This window comes from Dermacentor variabilis, chromosome 8 (assembly GCF_050947875.1).
Source record: "Dermacentor variabilis isolate Ectoservices chromosome 8, ASM5094787v1, whole genome shotgun sequence".
Classification (NCBI taxonomy): Eukaryota; Metazoa; Arthropoda; class Arachnida; order Ixodida; family Ixodidae; genus Dermacentor; species Dermacentor variabilis.
The window spans coordinates 99242801-99258891 of NC_134575.1; the positions used below are offsets into that span (position 1 = coordinate 99242801).

Here is a 16091-nt window from a genome sequence, read left to right on the forward strand (position 1 = left end):
TTTAAGGGTGCAGAAAAAATATATTTAAAAAATCTGAAATTTTGACCAAGTCAACCAGTTCATTGTAGCGCCCGTATTGATGACTTCCCATTTTTCAGGCGATAGAAATTTCTGCGTCGTCCCAAGAGATTCGTATCATCTAAATTCTACTGTAAAAATTTTCGCTGCTGAAATGTATTGCAGCGTAGTTACATTTTATTTTTGTACTTGTTTACACTCGCCGACCAATTTGAGATTGCATCCGAAAAATCGGGCATTTCGAAAAAAAAATTCACATTTAGAAAATTTCAATTTATTTAAGGAACAGCTTAAACAACTCGACAATATGTTTCTGCGAGGTGCTACGTTGTCATACCAACAGACCAGCTTGCATGACGACGAAAGTGACATTCTCACTGTAAACAGCCGAAAGCACCATACAAGCTAACATTCGTACAAAATTAGTTGACAGCTCAGTCACTGGCTCCTCGCAGCCAGAGTCCGATTCATCTTCTTACAGCACCTGAATTTCTTCATCAGTAAGTTCAGCAGGGAACTAGATCTCGTTGCCAGCACTGAACTGCTCCAGCATCATTTACGTATACAAATGCTCGATGACTTCAGCAGATGAAGGGGACTGATCAGGCTCACTAGACGTCCAATCATTGCATGACAATGGAATTAATGCTGGATCATGAAACCTGCGTGGCAGAAGAAATTCCGGATTGTGCTCTTGTTCACAGCCTCCCCGAGTTCAAAAGCATGCCGACTGCAGAGATCAAGTCAACATTGTAGCTCTTGCCACTGTCCACACACAGCACCATGCGACTATGCACACGTGACCGAAGGAGCTGCTTGGAAGTCCGGATCATCCCTTGGTCCATCGGCTGCAGGAGTAATATTGCATTTGGCAGCAAGAATTCTACTTGCATAGCTTTGAGGTTCTTGACATGTACAATGCAGTTGTCCACCACCATATCAGCCTATTTTGCATCTACTGCAGGACAAAGGCAGATCTCCCTGTGATCTCCACTTAGCCCTGTCTTGCGTCAATCGATTCTAACAAGCGCCCACGAATTTCCTAATTTCATTGCTCCAACTAGCCTTCTGTCATCCTCAACTGTGTTTCCCTTCTCTTGGTATTCAATATGCAACCCTAATGGTCCAATGATTGTCTAACCTGTGCATTACATGGCCTGCCCAGATCCATTTTTTTTTCTCTTAATGTCAATTAGAATATCGGCTATACCCATTTGTAGAGTCCATTGTAGAGTATCTCTTCTTGAAACCTGCCTGTTCCTTTGGTTGACTGAAGTTCAGCCTTCCCTTTATTCTAGTGGAGATTATCTTGGTGAATATTTTATATAATACTGGAAGTAAGCTAATGGGCCTATAATTTTCAATTCTTTAACTCCCTTTTTGTGAATTAGTATAATTTTTGCATTCTTCCAGTTTTCTGGAGTCCATGAAGTCGATAGACACTTCGTCTAAGAGCCGGCAGTTTTTCAATCATGTCTCCATTTTTGATTAAATCGACCGTTATTCCATCTTCTCCTGCCGCTTTTCCCCGTTTCATGTCTTGCAAGGCCCTTCTGACCTCATCACTAGTTATAGGAAGCGTCTCTGCAACCTTTTCATTATTGCTTCGAATGGAGGGATCGTGGCTCCTCTGAGTACTGTACAGGTCAGTATAGAATTCATCCACTTATTTTACTATACCTTCGAGATTGCTGATGATGTTACCCTGCTTATCTTTCAGTGCATACATCTTGGGTTGTCCTATGCCAAGTTTCCTTCTCACTTATTTCAGGCTACAACCATATTTTACAGCTTCTTCAATCTTTTTCACGTAATTGTTTCGAATATCACTTATTTTCGATTTGTTGATCAGTTTTGACAGTTCCGTGTATTATACCTTATCTGTTGAGTTGGATACTTTCATTCTGTGTCATCTCTTTATAAGGCCCTTTGTTACTTGGGAGAGCTTGCCTACTGGTTGCCTTGGTGCCTTGCCTCCCACTTCAATTGCTGCTTCTGAAACCATTCTAGTTACGGTTTCATTCATTACCTCTATGTCATCTTCATCTCTCTGTTCTAAGGCTGCATAATTGTTGGGAAGTACCAGCCAGAATTTGTCTGCTTTTACCTTTACTGCCTCTAGGTTGACCTGTTTCTGCTTGACCAATTTTACTCTTTCTCTCTTCAAATTGAGGTTATTCCTAGCCCTCTCTAATCTATGATCACTGCACTTTACCCTACCTATCACTTCTACATCTGCACTATGCTGGGATCGGCAGAAAGCATGAAATCCATTTCATTTCTTGTTTCACAATTAGGGCTTTTCCAGGTCCACTTTCGGTAGCCACACTTCCCGAAAGAGGTATTCATTATTCGAAGCTTACTTCTTTCTGTGAATACCATCAACATCTCTCCTCTAGCATTCCTAGAATCGACGCCGTAGTTGCCAATTGCTTGTTCCCCAGCCTGCCTTTTCCTCACTTTTGCATTATAGTCGCCCGTTGCTACAGTATACTGAGTTTGCACTTTTCTCATCGCTAATTCAACATCTTCATAAAACTAATCTATTTCATCATCATCGTGACTGGACGCTGGAGCGTAGGCTTGAACTATCTTTAATCTGCACCTCTTATTAAGTTTGATTACGACTACGGCTACCCTATCATTAATGCTGTAGAATTTGTCAATGTTGCCTGCTATGTCCTTATGGATTAGGAACCCTACCCCGTTATTGTTTATCTGGGAGACCTTTATAGCAGAGGACATGGCCGTTAGTCGGCACTGTATAAGCCTCACCAGTTCTTCTAATCTCGCTAAGGCCAATGATATCCCAAACAATGTCTGGTAGTTCCTCAAGAGCCCTGCTAAGCTAGCCTCACTCGACAGAGTTCGGGCGTTAAAGGTTGACAGAGTCAGTTTCCATGCAGTTGTCCACTAGCATCCAAACTATGTGTCCTTGATGTTCTAAATTTCTCTCCAGCTTCCGGATGCATATCTTGAAAAGATGTTGCATTATCCCCACCTTCTGGTTGGCTTCGAAGAACACTTAAACATGCACATCTCGGATTCTTTGATTTACTGATAACAAGCATTGGAAGCTTTTCAGATCCCAGAATGTTGCTGTAGACGATGGTCGGCCAATGTCTGCTGTGCTTGCCACCATGGCAATGGTCCCCAGTAAATGCAAAGGTTTCTTCAGGTAGCAACTTATTCGGACGTAAATGAGTCTTCAGACACAAACTGCTGGAGCAATGACTGTAGCCAAACGTAACAACTTTCAACAGCCGACTCTTCCACAGCGGAACTTTCACCACACTTCTTAAAGCTTACTAAATTGGTTATCTTCTTAACATTTCGGACCCAGCCATCACTAAATTTATAACCCTCAATGTTCATCTGAAGTGCCAGGGTTTCTGCCTTTAAATTTAATATATCTCAGGACATCTGCACTTGCACGGCGATCATGGCTGTCAGCCACATCAGAACAGCTTCCCCAAGTTTTAAGTGGTCACCTTGGCTGAAATTTTTCTGTTGGGATCCAGCAGATTTTTCAGCGGCTTCCAAGATCTTCCCCTCATTGTTTATGTAGTCTGACATTGTCTGCTTCGAGATTTCAAATTCTTTTGCGACCAGCCACTTTCCATCAGCCTGATAATGGTGGCCTTCTTTTCCATCATCAGCCTGCTATAATTTCCATGCTCCGAAGCCTTTGTCGAGTTGGCAGCAGACGACTAAGGCAGTGTCAGAGCCATTTTTAGCAGCTGACGATGAAACCACTGAAGACGGTCGGTTGTTGAAGCAAGTAAGCCTAGCGTCGCGGTATGCAGCTGAAGCAAACCACAATGTGCATGAGAGGCAATATCAACAGTACCACCAACCATATGCGACTGACGAATGCCAACAGCGACAGTGGAAAGGCTCGCAGGGGAGTGCAGCAAGCGCTGCCTGCCAGCAAGGCTCTGCCGGAAATGGAAGCTCTGAATTGACATACGAAATGTGTGCAAAGCCAATTTGAGGCTGCAGGAAAACAAAATGACGGCGATGTTTGCACTTTCGATACCTTTTGACTTGCGAACATGAGAAACAAAGCCGAAAAATAAAAGGAGAACTTTGAAACATGCAAAATTTTGGTCATTGTTATACAATGGCCCCACGGAGTGCGTGGCAGTACCATGGCAGAATCCAAATATTCGGGCAGGCCCAGAAAATCAGGTGTCCAAAAAATCGGTTGGCGATTGTATCATTATTATGCTATGAAACGAACATATTCGAATTCCGCTTAGTGCCAGTAAATATCTTGTAGACCATTTTGCAAATCTTATGCTGCAACCGCATGAGCCTGAGTCACCAAGGAGAGGTTGGGTCTTGCTCAGGCGTAGCAAAATACCTTTGGCACTATCTTCCTGCGTTTTCCATGTATGCTGTGAAGCAAAGTAAAGTTTTCTTGTTTGTAGTTATCAAAATGGAAAAAGCGTCATCGTTTTTGCCGTTACTGTGGTGAACACACAAACTGCGCAACCTTTGTGCGAACAGGTGTTAACACCTACTGCTCGGGGTGTAAATAGCATGTCAGGGCTTGACTATATAAATGCATTTGAAAACAATGTGATAAAATGGGTGGAAACCTACAGCAGGATTTCGGCAGTGCTACTGTCGTTTTTACTGGAAGCTTTGTTGTGCAATTGCTACCCTGTTGACAGTGAGCTTGAACACATTACATTGTAGTGGAATTTTTTTATGAGCACCGTGCATGAGTTCTGCCGATGACAGCAGATTCAATTCATTGCAAAGGCAATTTAACTGCTCATTAGTGTATCGTTTCTCAAAGGGAAAAGGCTTCACTTTTTGCACCAGCAAAGGTAGACGAGCTTGTAGCACATTGTAACAAGAGTGCCGTGGAAGAATAACTATTCACTGGGGCCAACTGGCGGTACAATAGGGGTCCTGTCGGCCACTGTAGTCTGCAAACACTGGACAAAAAACCTGAAGCTGCTATCGATAGGAGAGCATCAAAACGAGTGTATCGCCAGCAGTCACCTAAAGATGCCTGCAAGTCAAATGAAGGGATTGCTGGCATGCACCTAAGCTGCTTACTACGTGCTGCTCATTGCCTGATGACAGTGTTGTGCGTGCCTATCCCTGCTTAGTCATGTGCTATGGGATGTTGTGGCCCAAAGCTGTCCCAAACCAAGAGTGACAGTTTAATGCAGTTTTCACCCCTTTCAATCAATGAGTATATTGATATATAAAATAAAGTATGTTTTATAGTTAGTGTATTTAAAATTTCTTGTTTCAATTTTATTCACGTCAAACATACGGTAGGTGTCGGCTTACATTCCGCACTTATCTATATCCACATTCTTAGACTTAGATTTAGGCCTCAATATGAGACTCACTGGGTGTAACATCATCGTAAAGCAATGTAAGGGCTACTACAGACATCAGGGCAAGAGTGCTCTGGATTAAACTATACCATCTAAGGTGTCTGAATGTGCTCAGTAGAGCAGTATTATTGCATTTTGCCCCAATCAGTATGCAGGCAAGAATCACAAACTTGCTACTTTGTCCTCAGTTGCAGAATGTCATACACACACGAGCAAGTCATAGCAAGCAACAAAGACTTTGCCATTTACCACAGACTAGCGCAATCAAGCAAAAGTAAGAGAAGTGCCGGTCACTGCCCACCTGAGGTGGAGTTTAACTGATCCACAGCCTCCGTAGTCTGCACGCTCCTAGACTCGATCCCAGCTTTGAACGAGCACCCAACAGACTTGTCAGCCAGAGGCTTGCTGCACTGCGTGCCAACCTCGACCTGATTGAAGACCTTGGAAGGGGCGTGGCATGCCGTTTTGGCAGTGATACTTTCAGCTAGGCTCATCGCATTTGTGAGGCCTGCAGAAAATAAATGGAGTGATCGCAGTGTTGTCACAACATCGAGAAGCAGAGGTAAATACACGAATGAAAAAGAAGCAAAGGTGGATTACAATGCATAGCCATGGAACACAAGATATCCCTTTCAATTCAGTATAATTCCTAAAGGGCTACATTGAATACTCGAAAGCTGGGGAACCTTTTCTGTGCAAGGTTTGCAGCAGCAGTACGTATCTCAGACACTTTTTCATCACATACATTTTAAAGCTACTGGTGTAGTTCAACTAATGAAAACAGATTGCGAGATTCTAAGGTCACTGCCATCAGCCTATTTAATGCCCAGTGAAGGATTCCCAATCCCCCTATGTCCTGTGCCAGCAGACACCATCCTATGCAAGTAAGTTTTCTATTTCATCTAGTCGCCTGCTATCCACTATTGCATGTCAGTTCGATTGTTACACATTCAGTAGCCTTGACAGACCGGTGACAGACCCTACACATTACATTGTTTGCCACAGTTCATTTTAGTGCAATAGCTTTCTTAAAAACTTCACCCAGCTAGTGGCAGGCCTGTATCTGTGTACTATATATGTATATATGTATGTATATGTATGTCTGCACCTAACCTCTATCCTGCTAACTTGGGTCACTAGGTAGTCTATGGTCAAATGGGTAGAGCATCTGGCTGCTGTGCTGGGGGAATTGGGTTCAAAACCAACTGTCGAACCAACTTGGGTCACTGAGCGTGTAACACTGCGTCTCTGCCACCCTTCGACAAACTTCTTTGACACCAAGTTGGGCCACTGAATAGTTGCTGCTCTTCAATGACCCTGCGCGGCCTCTCCCAGTGATCTTCATTTAAACGCTGTCTTGCGTTAGCCGATTCTAACTTATGTCTGCAAATTTCTTAATTTCATCAGCCCACCTAGCTTTCTGCCATCCTTGAATGCTTTTCTTTCCTTAGCAGCCATTCTGTAACTCCGATAGACCATCTGCCCATGCATTACATGGCCTGCTCCATTCTTCCCTTTGATTGCCAACTAGAATGTCGGATACTGTTGTTTGCTTTCAATCCGTCCTCCTCAAGTTGCACCTAACCTTTTTCATTCCATCACTCATTTTGCAGTCGATCACTTGTTCTCAAGCTTCTTTGTTAATCTCCAAGTTTCTGCTTCATATGTTAGTACAGGTAGAATGCAATCACTGTACTTTTCAACAACAGGGGTAAGCTCCCGGTCATGGTTTGATAATGGCTGCTATATCGGCACTTTTATGACTTGTCGTTTCTTTATTAGTTTATTTGTTACTTGGGAGAGCTTACCTACTTGTTGCCTTTATGCCTTACTTCCAACTTCAATTGCTGCTTCTGAAATCAGCCTAGTTATGGTTTCCTTCATTGTGTTAGCTTCACCTTTCTGTTTTAAAGTGCGCATTTGTTAGAGCACCAGCTTGAGTTCATCTACTTTCATACTGACTTTGTCTAGGTTGGCCTGTTTCCTTTTAATTTGGTCTTTCTCTTTTCAAACTGAGAAAAATCCTAGACCTTACTAACCTGTGACCACTGTATCACTTAAACCTACCTAATACTTCTGCACCCTGAACAATGCAGGGTACACCCAGAGTATGAAATGTATTTCCTTTCTTCTTTCCCGATCAGGGCTTTTCCAGGTTCACTTCCTCTTACTGCGCTTCCGGAAGAAGGTATTTGTAATTTGGAGGTGATTACTTTTCATAAGCTCTACCAACATCTCTCGTCTGCTGTTTGTAGAGTTGGTGCCGTAGTTGCCCCAGTCGCCTGTTCACTTGCCCAATTTTCCCCCGCTTTCACATTAATGTCACCCATGACTATAGCACACTGAGTTTGCATTGATAATTCAAACAACCTCATAAGACTGTTTTACTTCATCATAATGACTAGAAGTTGGAGAGCATGCTTGTACTAAGTGAAATCTATACCTCCTATTAAGTTTTATTATGATGACTGGTACCCTTTTATTAATACTGTAATACTGTCACGTTGAGTGACAATGAACTACCATGGTGGCACGACGCATTGGGCACAAACCTGTGCCCTGCAAAACAAATAGGACTCAAAACAATGATAGTGGCCGCGAGGACACTGATAGATTGTCAAAGGTTCTAGCGTAATCGCTAGTGGCTTCATGCCTTGCAGAAAGCAGTAAACAATTCGTGCCGCACATACAATCTCATTACACAAGGTTTGGCGACAACAGACAATGGATAGAACCAGCAGTAATCTCTGTGGAAAATTTTGTGCTTGAAATGCATGTGGGCACTTAAGAAGACGCTTGAAAAAAATCAACGTTTTCATACCAAAACTGAAATAATGCTGCAATAACCATACACCAGAAATGGCATACTATGAAGACTGCCGAGGACCAGCACCCGGGTGGTCTGCTTTTTTTGCTTTTATGCCATTCCCATGTATCAGCAAACATGTCCTGTATGTCTGCTAGACACACAGTATACTTTGCTAGCTGCTACATGCCCTGTGCGAACACTATTGTACACCTGTGATGTTCTTTTAATGCAAAGCAATCTCCAAGTCGAGCCATTTTTTTTTATCTTGTTGTCTACGTTCAACAAGCAGAGCTTTGATACCTTCCGTCTCCACTCAAGGAAGAGTGCACTAAGGTGGCTAAGCAAAAGGTGCGGATATAGTCCAGCTAAATGCAGAGGCAATCCACAGGTGGTGCAGTTAACCTACATTACAAAAAATTGTAAACTCTACAGTCTAGTGAGACTGGCATGAGAATAAAACTTGTCCTATCGTACACCAGAGCCACTAAAACGGTGCATCATGCAGTCAAGTGGCTTACCAGCAGCATGCTGACCTACATACAGTTTGAGTTCACTGATGCAAGCATGTTGAGTTTGTGCCTTCAACAAACAACAAAGCACTCGCTGGCTGCGCACTTCTGTGCTTGCGCTACGGCAACCGATTGTCGTGCAGCTACGGGTCACTTTTGAAGAGCAGGGTAAAATTTGTGATCTTAGCATCTCCGGCATGACATATCCAACTTCACCGGCTGCTGCTGGGACGCTGAAAATACCAGACTCATTGACTGATCAAACAACTACCACCACCTGTAGTAAATGACGATAAGTCGCTAATGCTCGGCAGCACTGGGGTAGTAGGCTCTACTTTCTAGACAAGCCGTGGCTTGGTACAAAGAGCATGTAAACTCACAGACAAACAGGCCTGACTCCAGCCGCAATAAGTTTGCCTGCTTTGCTCTGGTGACATATTCCTGCATGGCCTGCCACCGCACTTGCACTATGGCTGCCGTGTCACGTTCCTCTCCATGACAAATGCAGCAGCTTCCTGCTGACAGCGTTTCTGGCACTGTGTCAAAAAGGCTTTTGTTTGTCTACTTTGACACATCCAATGTAGAGACACACGAAATGTCTCAAAGATTATGCCCTACCGGAAACGATCACTCAAGGTTATCACCCCTGAATAGAACTTATGATGACCTATGGAGTTTTGTGGCGCAGAGGCCAATGATGGCAGAAGAGTGCCAAGAAATAGTGTGATGAAGTCGGTGGTGCGGTCGACCAAAATGGTATTGGTGACATGGCTGTATAGCGGCCTAAAGATATTCGTTATTAATAGTGTAAAATATGCTATATCTGCTGTACATCTATGATGATGATTACGAGAAGTGCTACAAGAATATTGCCTACTGTCGTTGCACAACGCCGCTGTTTGTAGCGACAATGCTCGCCTCGTAGGAGACCTCTTTGCAGAACAAGGCAGCCCTATTTGCACTCAGAAACTCCTCCATTGAAGCCCTACCTGTTTCATCATCAGAAGCAATATAGAGGCTAGAAACAGTGACGTCAGTGGCTTCCATCATGCTGATAGCACTAACATGGGGGTTTCCCTTCGACACACATAGCCCGCCTCTTTAGAACAGTAGCTTATGATAAAAAAGGGTCCCTATCCCTTTTTTCATCTATAGGCATTGTGGGGTCTTCAGGCCTCACAGGAATATCGACCACCGCGGGTTCAAGCTTAACAAGCCACAGGGCCGCATCAGCTGTCAGTCTCTCGCGCTGCTGCGGGCAAACTCGGGCCACAAGGGGCTACCGAGCGATGCACGCAAGGACACAGTATTGCCCCGAGTTAACCGATACCATTTATTGTATCCGGCGGCACCCGGAACTGCACAAACGCCTGGTCTCGGAGCGGCGGGGAACTGAAGGGGCCCCGCACCACGGGCAAAAAATACAGTCAAGGGCATCTATAGCTCGTCGCTGCAAGAGCACAGGCTCAAGCTGGGACATGCCGCTAGGAAAAGCCCCGCAGGTATGCTACTTGCTCTCGCGATAACTAATGGGCCAACTTGCGAGAGCTCGGCAATCTCCTTCGCCTTGGGCTTCTCCAATAAGTGAAGCTCGGCGTGGTACGACCTCGCGCGAGCACTAGGCACCCATTCTTTGGGTTAGGGTCCGGACAGGATCAAAACAAGGTACGCGCTCCCCGCACCTTCAAAGGCACCATGCGTGAGGTCAGTCCTAGTCACAAAGGTGTCAGCAGACGAGAGACAGCATGCACGTACTCGGCGCAGTCCCAAGGGAGAAAAGACATACTACCGCCACGAGAGTAGCCGCCAGGGGCCCCTCATGACGTCTTAGCCCCGGCCTCATCGCGAACCATCGTGAGTGGAGCGCCACCGCTGACAACTGGTTCGGAGCAAGGAGGGAGTAGGCGTAGGGATGGCAGAACAAATGAATGCACACGCACAATGGCGCATCGGGTTCCCCAAAGCCCCACAGCATGGCCACTGCGTCCAGCCTTCATGATCATGGCACTCTCAGTTTTCAGAATCACCAATATCACGAAATGCATGAGCTCATACCTCTTTTAACCTTCCAAAATTTGCAGCTTCGTCTCAAGCAACACAGTGTTGTGCTCTGTGGCACTATCATTGACTAATTGGGCTGTCCGCTGCTTTGAGCCTACTTAAATGGCGAATTTCTGTTTCTGTGCTCACCAAGAGAGAGATTGTACAAAGGAGGGCACCACTGTGACGCTTTGCATTTCACTTCTACAGAGTGTCTACGAAATTGACATTTCCAAATTCCCTGAGTTTTCCAGGTTTTCCCTGAATGCTTTTGCAAAATGCCCTCAGTCACACAGAACTTTGTTTTATGTCCAGACAGGCTAAAGCCACTTCACATAATGCTGTCACTCTCTAGGAAGCATGCTAAAAAATTAAAAAAGAAACAACATTATCCAGTTTCAATAGTAAGGAGTACTGTATATTATTCAAAAAGAAAACAAAAGAGAGGTTAGTAAAATGCACCATGAAAAAAAGAGCTTCTAAAAAAAAAAACAGACCTATTGCAAATCAAGTCGAACATATCCTAATACAAATAAAAGGAAGCGGTATACAGAAGGAAATATTTTCAAATATGAGCTATTTCTAACAACTGATAGCAAGCTCATTGGTATGAGACCCGAACTTTGTCACAAGTGAGATTCTCTCTCAGCAGCTGGAAAGTCAACCTCAACTGTCCCGACATACCCTCAGCCTATGCACAACGCCTCAGTGTTGCGTTTCACCGCTTTAAAGAATTTATTTTGGTTTGGCTGAGGGACGCCTGCATCTTAGCATCGGCCAAAACTGTTTCTTTAAGCTCAAGCTCCTCAAAGAAGTGGCGGCATGCTTCTTTTCCATTCATTCCTCAATGCATCGGTCCTTTCTGTTCTCGTTCTCTTTCTGCCACGCGTTCACCCCATAGACCATTAGAAGCACCTTCTTGGTCAGTTGTGCAGTCAACATTTGATTTTTCGGAGTTATGGTGTCTTTCCTTTCGTTCTCGCTCACTCTCCGGACGCGTATGAAGTGCCATCATCAGCAACGCGATGCAATGCAGCTGGCGCCACTTGTGGCATTCCGCATAAGTTATGCTGCTCACCTTGGCTTTTTGGATTCGCGCACATGAGATGCACTGCACAGAAATGGCGGCCGAAACTAGCTTGCATAGGTAACCTTTCTGCCTTGCCTCTGCATTGTACGCTTTAAGGGGACTTAGCAATGCAAATGTCAAGCCCAGTCTACTTTTAAAACACCAACCAGAAGACACAACTTTGATTGTTGTATCTAACATGCGCTCATAGCATGTCATTATGTATAGTTTTCTAAAGCAGAGCTTTCTTTGTCACTCCCTTCCGCTTTTCTTCTGTTGCTGCTGCTTTTTTGCAAGCCACGTGAGGCAGTGGGTGAGAGCGTGCATGTACATGGCAGGAGCATGGTAGAGAGGAAAGGCATCGCGAGAGACTTACGAGACCTGCTTGCTCACCATGTGACACATGGAATAGTACAGCTCACACATAACTGCTAACAATCTCTAAGTGATGGAAACATACTGTCACTATCCGAGTGCAATAAATGCAAAGTGCTGATGCTTCAGCTGGAGTGGTCAGCACAATTAAACAGAGAGCAAGGGAAAGAAATGCAGCCATGCAAGTGACGACTGTTGAGCACAATAGTACAACCATCCCGTGACATCCGCATAACCTACAGTCATCTGATAAAGGTGCAGAAAAAAAAAATGTGCAAAATCCAGGAACTGTAATTGATGTAAGCGAAGCTTTCTATACTGTTTGATTTGATTGATGATAATTAGCAGTCATGTTTATGTGCAATGTTTGATTTCTTCAACATTTAGTCCAACACGAGAGTGGCAAGTTGATGTTAAATGTTAACTTGCATGCACCACTGCTATTTGTCTGCGTAGTGCATAGAGCACACAGGGAGAGGTGTTTGAGGCATTATTGTGCGCCATACTTCATAACCTTTGAGAGGGTTGAGCGTATTCATTGCCTCACATGGCACAGCGAATCGTGGCAGAAGTATTAAACTTTAATTTAATTATGGAGCTGTAGTGCCAAAACCACAATCGGATTACGAGGCAGGCCGTAGTGGCAGACTCTGATTAAATTTTGACACGGTGGTGTTCTTTAACATATCCCTAAGTGCACGAGAATGTTTTACAGCAATGCCATAGCCGCAAAGCTTCCGTGGAAGGCAAAGACGTTTTGGTTTGATGTGTGGCCAGTTCCATATATGTCACCTAGACTCTACTGTGCGCTAATGCGGCTTTGCTTCTGCACACCCTGGGTAAGTTGTCAGTCTGACATTTGCATGGTGTTATTTTTCATAAATAGCAGAAACGTGCCATACCGTACCTCGAACTTAAGTTCTATCCTGTTCGCCCGCAATCACTGTCGTGTTTATAGTAGCAGCATTTCCTTGCCTTCTCAAGTCACCTCTTCCGTATGCCCTCTTCCTCCCCTGCTGTATGGGAACTGTGAGCGACGAGTCGCAAGGCTCTTATTCCCTCAATTCGAGACTGCATCGGTTCTACCCATTATCTGCCTCATCTCCCCCCTCCTTTTTACCATTCTATTTAGCTTCCCTCTGGACTTGCACGTTCGTAGAATGGTAAGCACTGCAACTTCTGCAATGCTTTTGCGGGATGTCACGGATATTGCAGACGTCAAGAGGCTGATGTGGCGTCGCCCAGAGCTCTCAGAGGCCATTGTGCACATTCGAAGCGGTGCAAAGGTCTGAATGAGGTTTTTCGCGCCGTCTTTCCTTTCTCCCGGGCTCCTGTCATATATGCACATGCTCTGAAACACCCCCCGACGCGGAGTTCCAGACAGCAGCAGCAGTGGGAAAGTCGAAGGAAGAGGCAGACCTTTCTTTAAAAGACCCATGAGACAGCATTCGCAGCACTGACAGTTCAGTGCATAGGCAAGTGCCCGCGCATGGGAGGTGGCACTTTTTTCACATCGCGACTAAACACACGCCTGTTGCACACTAGCAACAGTGGCACTCTATGGTTTCAACTATATGCAGCGCATAGGAACTGCAGAAGTGCTCATCCAAGGCACGAATAGATTATCCTGCGATCTCTGCAAGACTGCAACAACCGTTTCGCGCTAGCTGAAATTTCGAGATTACGTTATACCGCACGAAATCGCAAACGCAGTTGTTCCCACAATTAACTGCAAAAAAAAAAAAACATCAGGTAGTTATGCAGAATCCCGGAAAGTACTCTCACCTTTGTTCCAGATGCGTTACGGCTACGGCGGAAGAAGTGAGGTGCTCCGACAGTGCGCCTACTGTCGCGCCCGCGCTGGGGCGAGAGAGCGGTCATAGAATACAGAACTAACTGCGATCACAGAACACCATAGAGAACACTTTTACAAACTTCTGCGATGTTCTCCAAGAGAGCGGCCACTTCGTATGGATGGATGGATGGATGACTGAGGTTCAACCCTTTGAATCTGGATGGGCGGATGAATGGATCGATGCTATGAGCGTCCCCTTTGGAACGGGCGGTGGGTTGCGCCACCAAGCCCTTGCAATTGTACACTCTAAGAACAGTTTACACCCTTTGGCTTGCCCCTTCTGCCACACAACAATAATCGTTATCTGCCTTGATGCGTTTCCTTTCTTTAACGCTGCGAGCCCGGTACTTTCCAGTAACGAACGGCACGCGCGTTATCAGCATAGAACAGTTTACACCCTTTGGAGTGCCCCGTCTGATAACGCGCGTTCCGTTCGTTACTGGAAAGTTCCGGGCTCGCAGCGTTAAAGAAAGAAAACGCATCAATGCAGATAACGATTATTGTTGTGTGGCAGAATCAAGACAAAGGGTGTAACTTTGCCTAAGAGTGTAAGAACAGTTTACACCCTTTGGCTTGCCCCTTCTGCCACACAACAATAATCGTTATCTGCCTTGATGCGTTTCCTTTCTTTAACGCTGCGAGCCCAGAACTTTCCAGTAACGAATGGCACGCGCGTTATCAGCATAGAACAGTTTACACCCTTAGGAGTGCCCCTTCTGACAACGCGCGTGCCGTTCGTCACTGGAAAGTTCCGGGCTTGCAGCGATAAAGAAAGCAAACGCATCAAGGCAGATGATTATTTTTGTGTGGCAGAAGGGGCAAGCCAAAGGGTGTAAACTGTTCTTAGAGTGTAATGCCTACTGCGGACATGTTTACCACTGCTCCCGCTGAACCCAAGTGCTTCAAGGAGGCCAGTGGTGCCTAAATCGATCACTGGGTAGACGTCTTCACATTCTAATAAAACATGCTCCATAGTTTCCCTAGCTTTACTGCAGCAAGCACATGCTTCTCCTTCCTTCTCATATCTCGTGCGTATTCTAAGGCATCCCGATCTCGCTTCAAAAAGTAATGAGCACTGGCGTAGCTGTATGTCGTCCGGCACCCGAGGCCCACAGGTTTCTCTCCTTCTGTCACCCCTCGCACCCCCCCCCCCCCGCGTGTACTCGAGGAAGGCGAGGATATCGACAATTTCCGGGTGCCTTCAGACGTATGATTGCTTCCCACCCCCCACCCCCTACTGGCCCCTTGCATCCGGGGCCCACGTTGGGCCCATCCTGGGCCCAGATGTTGCAAATCACTTTGCTTGTTAGCTAACAACGCAATGTCGTCCGTATAAAATAAACCTGGGAGCTGCTGCTCTACTACTGTACCTGCCTGTTCGTATGAGAGATTAAACCCGATATTACTTTTTTCTAGCGCCCTCTCCATCCTCACCATGTACATCATAAACAGCAGTGGGGATAAAGGACACCCCTGCCTCAGTCCCTTAATGCATGCAGCATTCTACATTTAGTTTGCCAAATTCTTCCAACCTCCCGTACACACAAGTTTCATATAAGAGCTGACATTCACACATTCCTTCCTGTTATTTTTGTCACAGTGTTTTCATTATTATCCATAGTTTTACAAGCGTTATGCATCAGTTGCAATAAATTTTCATGGTTCCTACAGACAATGGCTTTATGCAAATATCAGCATAAGCAAACAGTTTCTATATTAAACTGTAAATAAATAGAAATAAGGAGATGATGCTTATTTAATCCTAGCTAATCTCACAAAAAACTAAGTTCATTTCCTGCATTTCAGTATGTATGTGTTGCATACATACTGTATGTATGTATGCAACACATACTGCAGTATTGACACTAGCAATGAATTAGTCATGTCTCGTAATAGCGCATTGTTTGCAGGTTGTGCCGTGTGAATGCAGATAGAGTCAGTGTATACTGTGGGAATGCAGACCAAGGTGGTAGCTGACTACAGCACTTTCCCCATTCCCCTCCCCACGTGTAGGGTAGCAAACTGGACTCAGTCTGGTTAACCTCCCTGCCTT

At 45.0% G+C, this 16091-nt stretch overlaps 1 protein-coding gene across 2 annotated transcripts in view; it reads right to left on the reverse strand.

Annotated features, from left to right (window-relative positions):
- The window catches only part of LOC142590458 (uncharacterized), a 103121-nt gene extending 88938 nt beyond the window's left edge, over positions 1-14183 (reverse strand). Inside the window, exons 1-2 of one of the 2 annotated variants that reach the window (XM_075702589.1) lie at positions 13969-14183; positions 5683-5889 (exon numbers count right to left, since the gene is read on the reverse strand). In XM_075702589.1, coding sequence (XP_075558704.1) covers positions 5683-5875 — 193 coding nt within the window. In that variant the 5' untranslated portion in view covers positions 5876-5889; positions 13969-14183. The remainder of the gene's footprint in view (positions 1-5682; positions 5890-13968) is intronic. The other variant, XM_075702588.1, reaches the window with a different exon arrangement.
- Positions 14184-16091: the final 1908 nt, after the last annotated feature.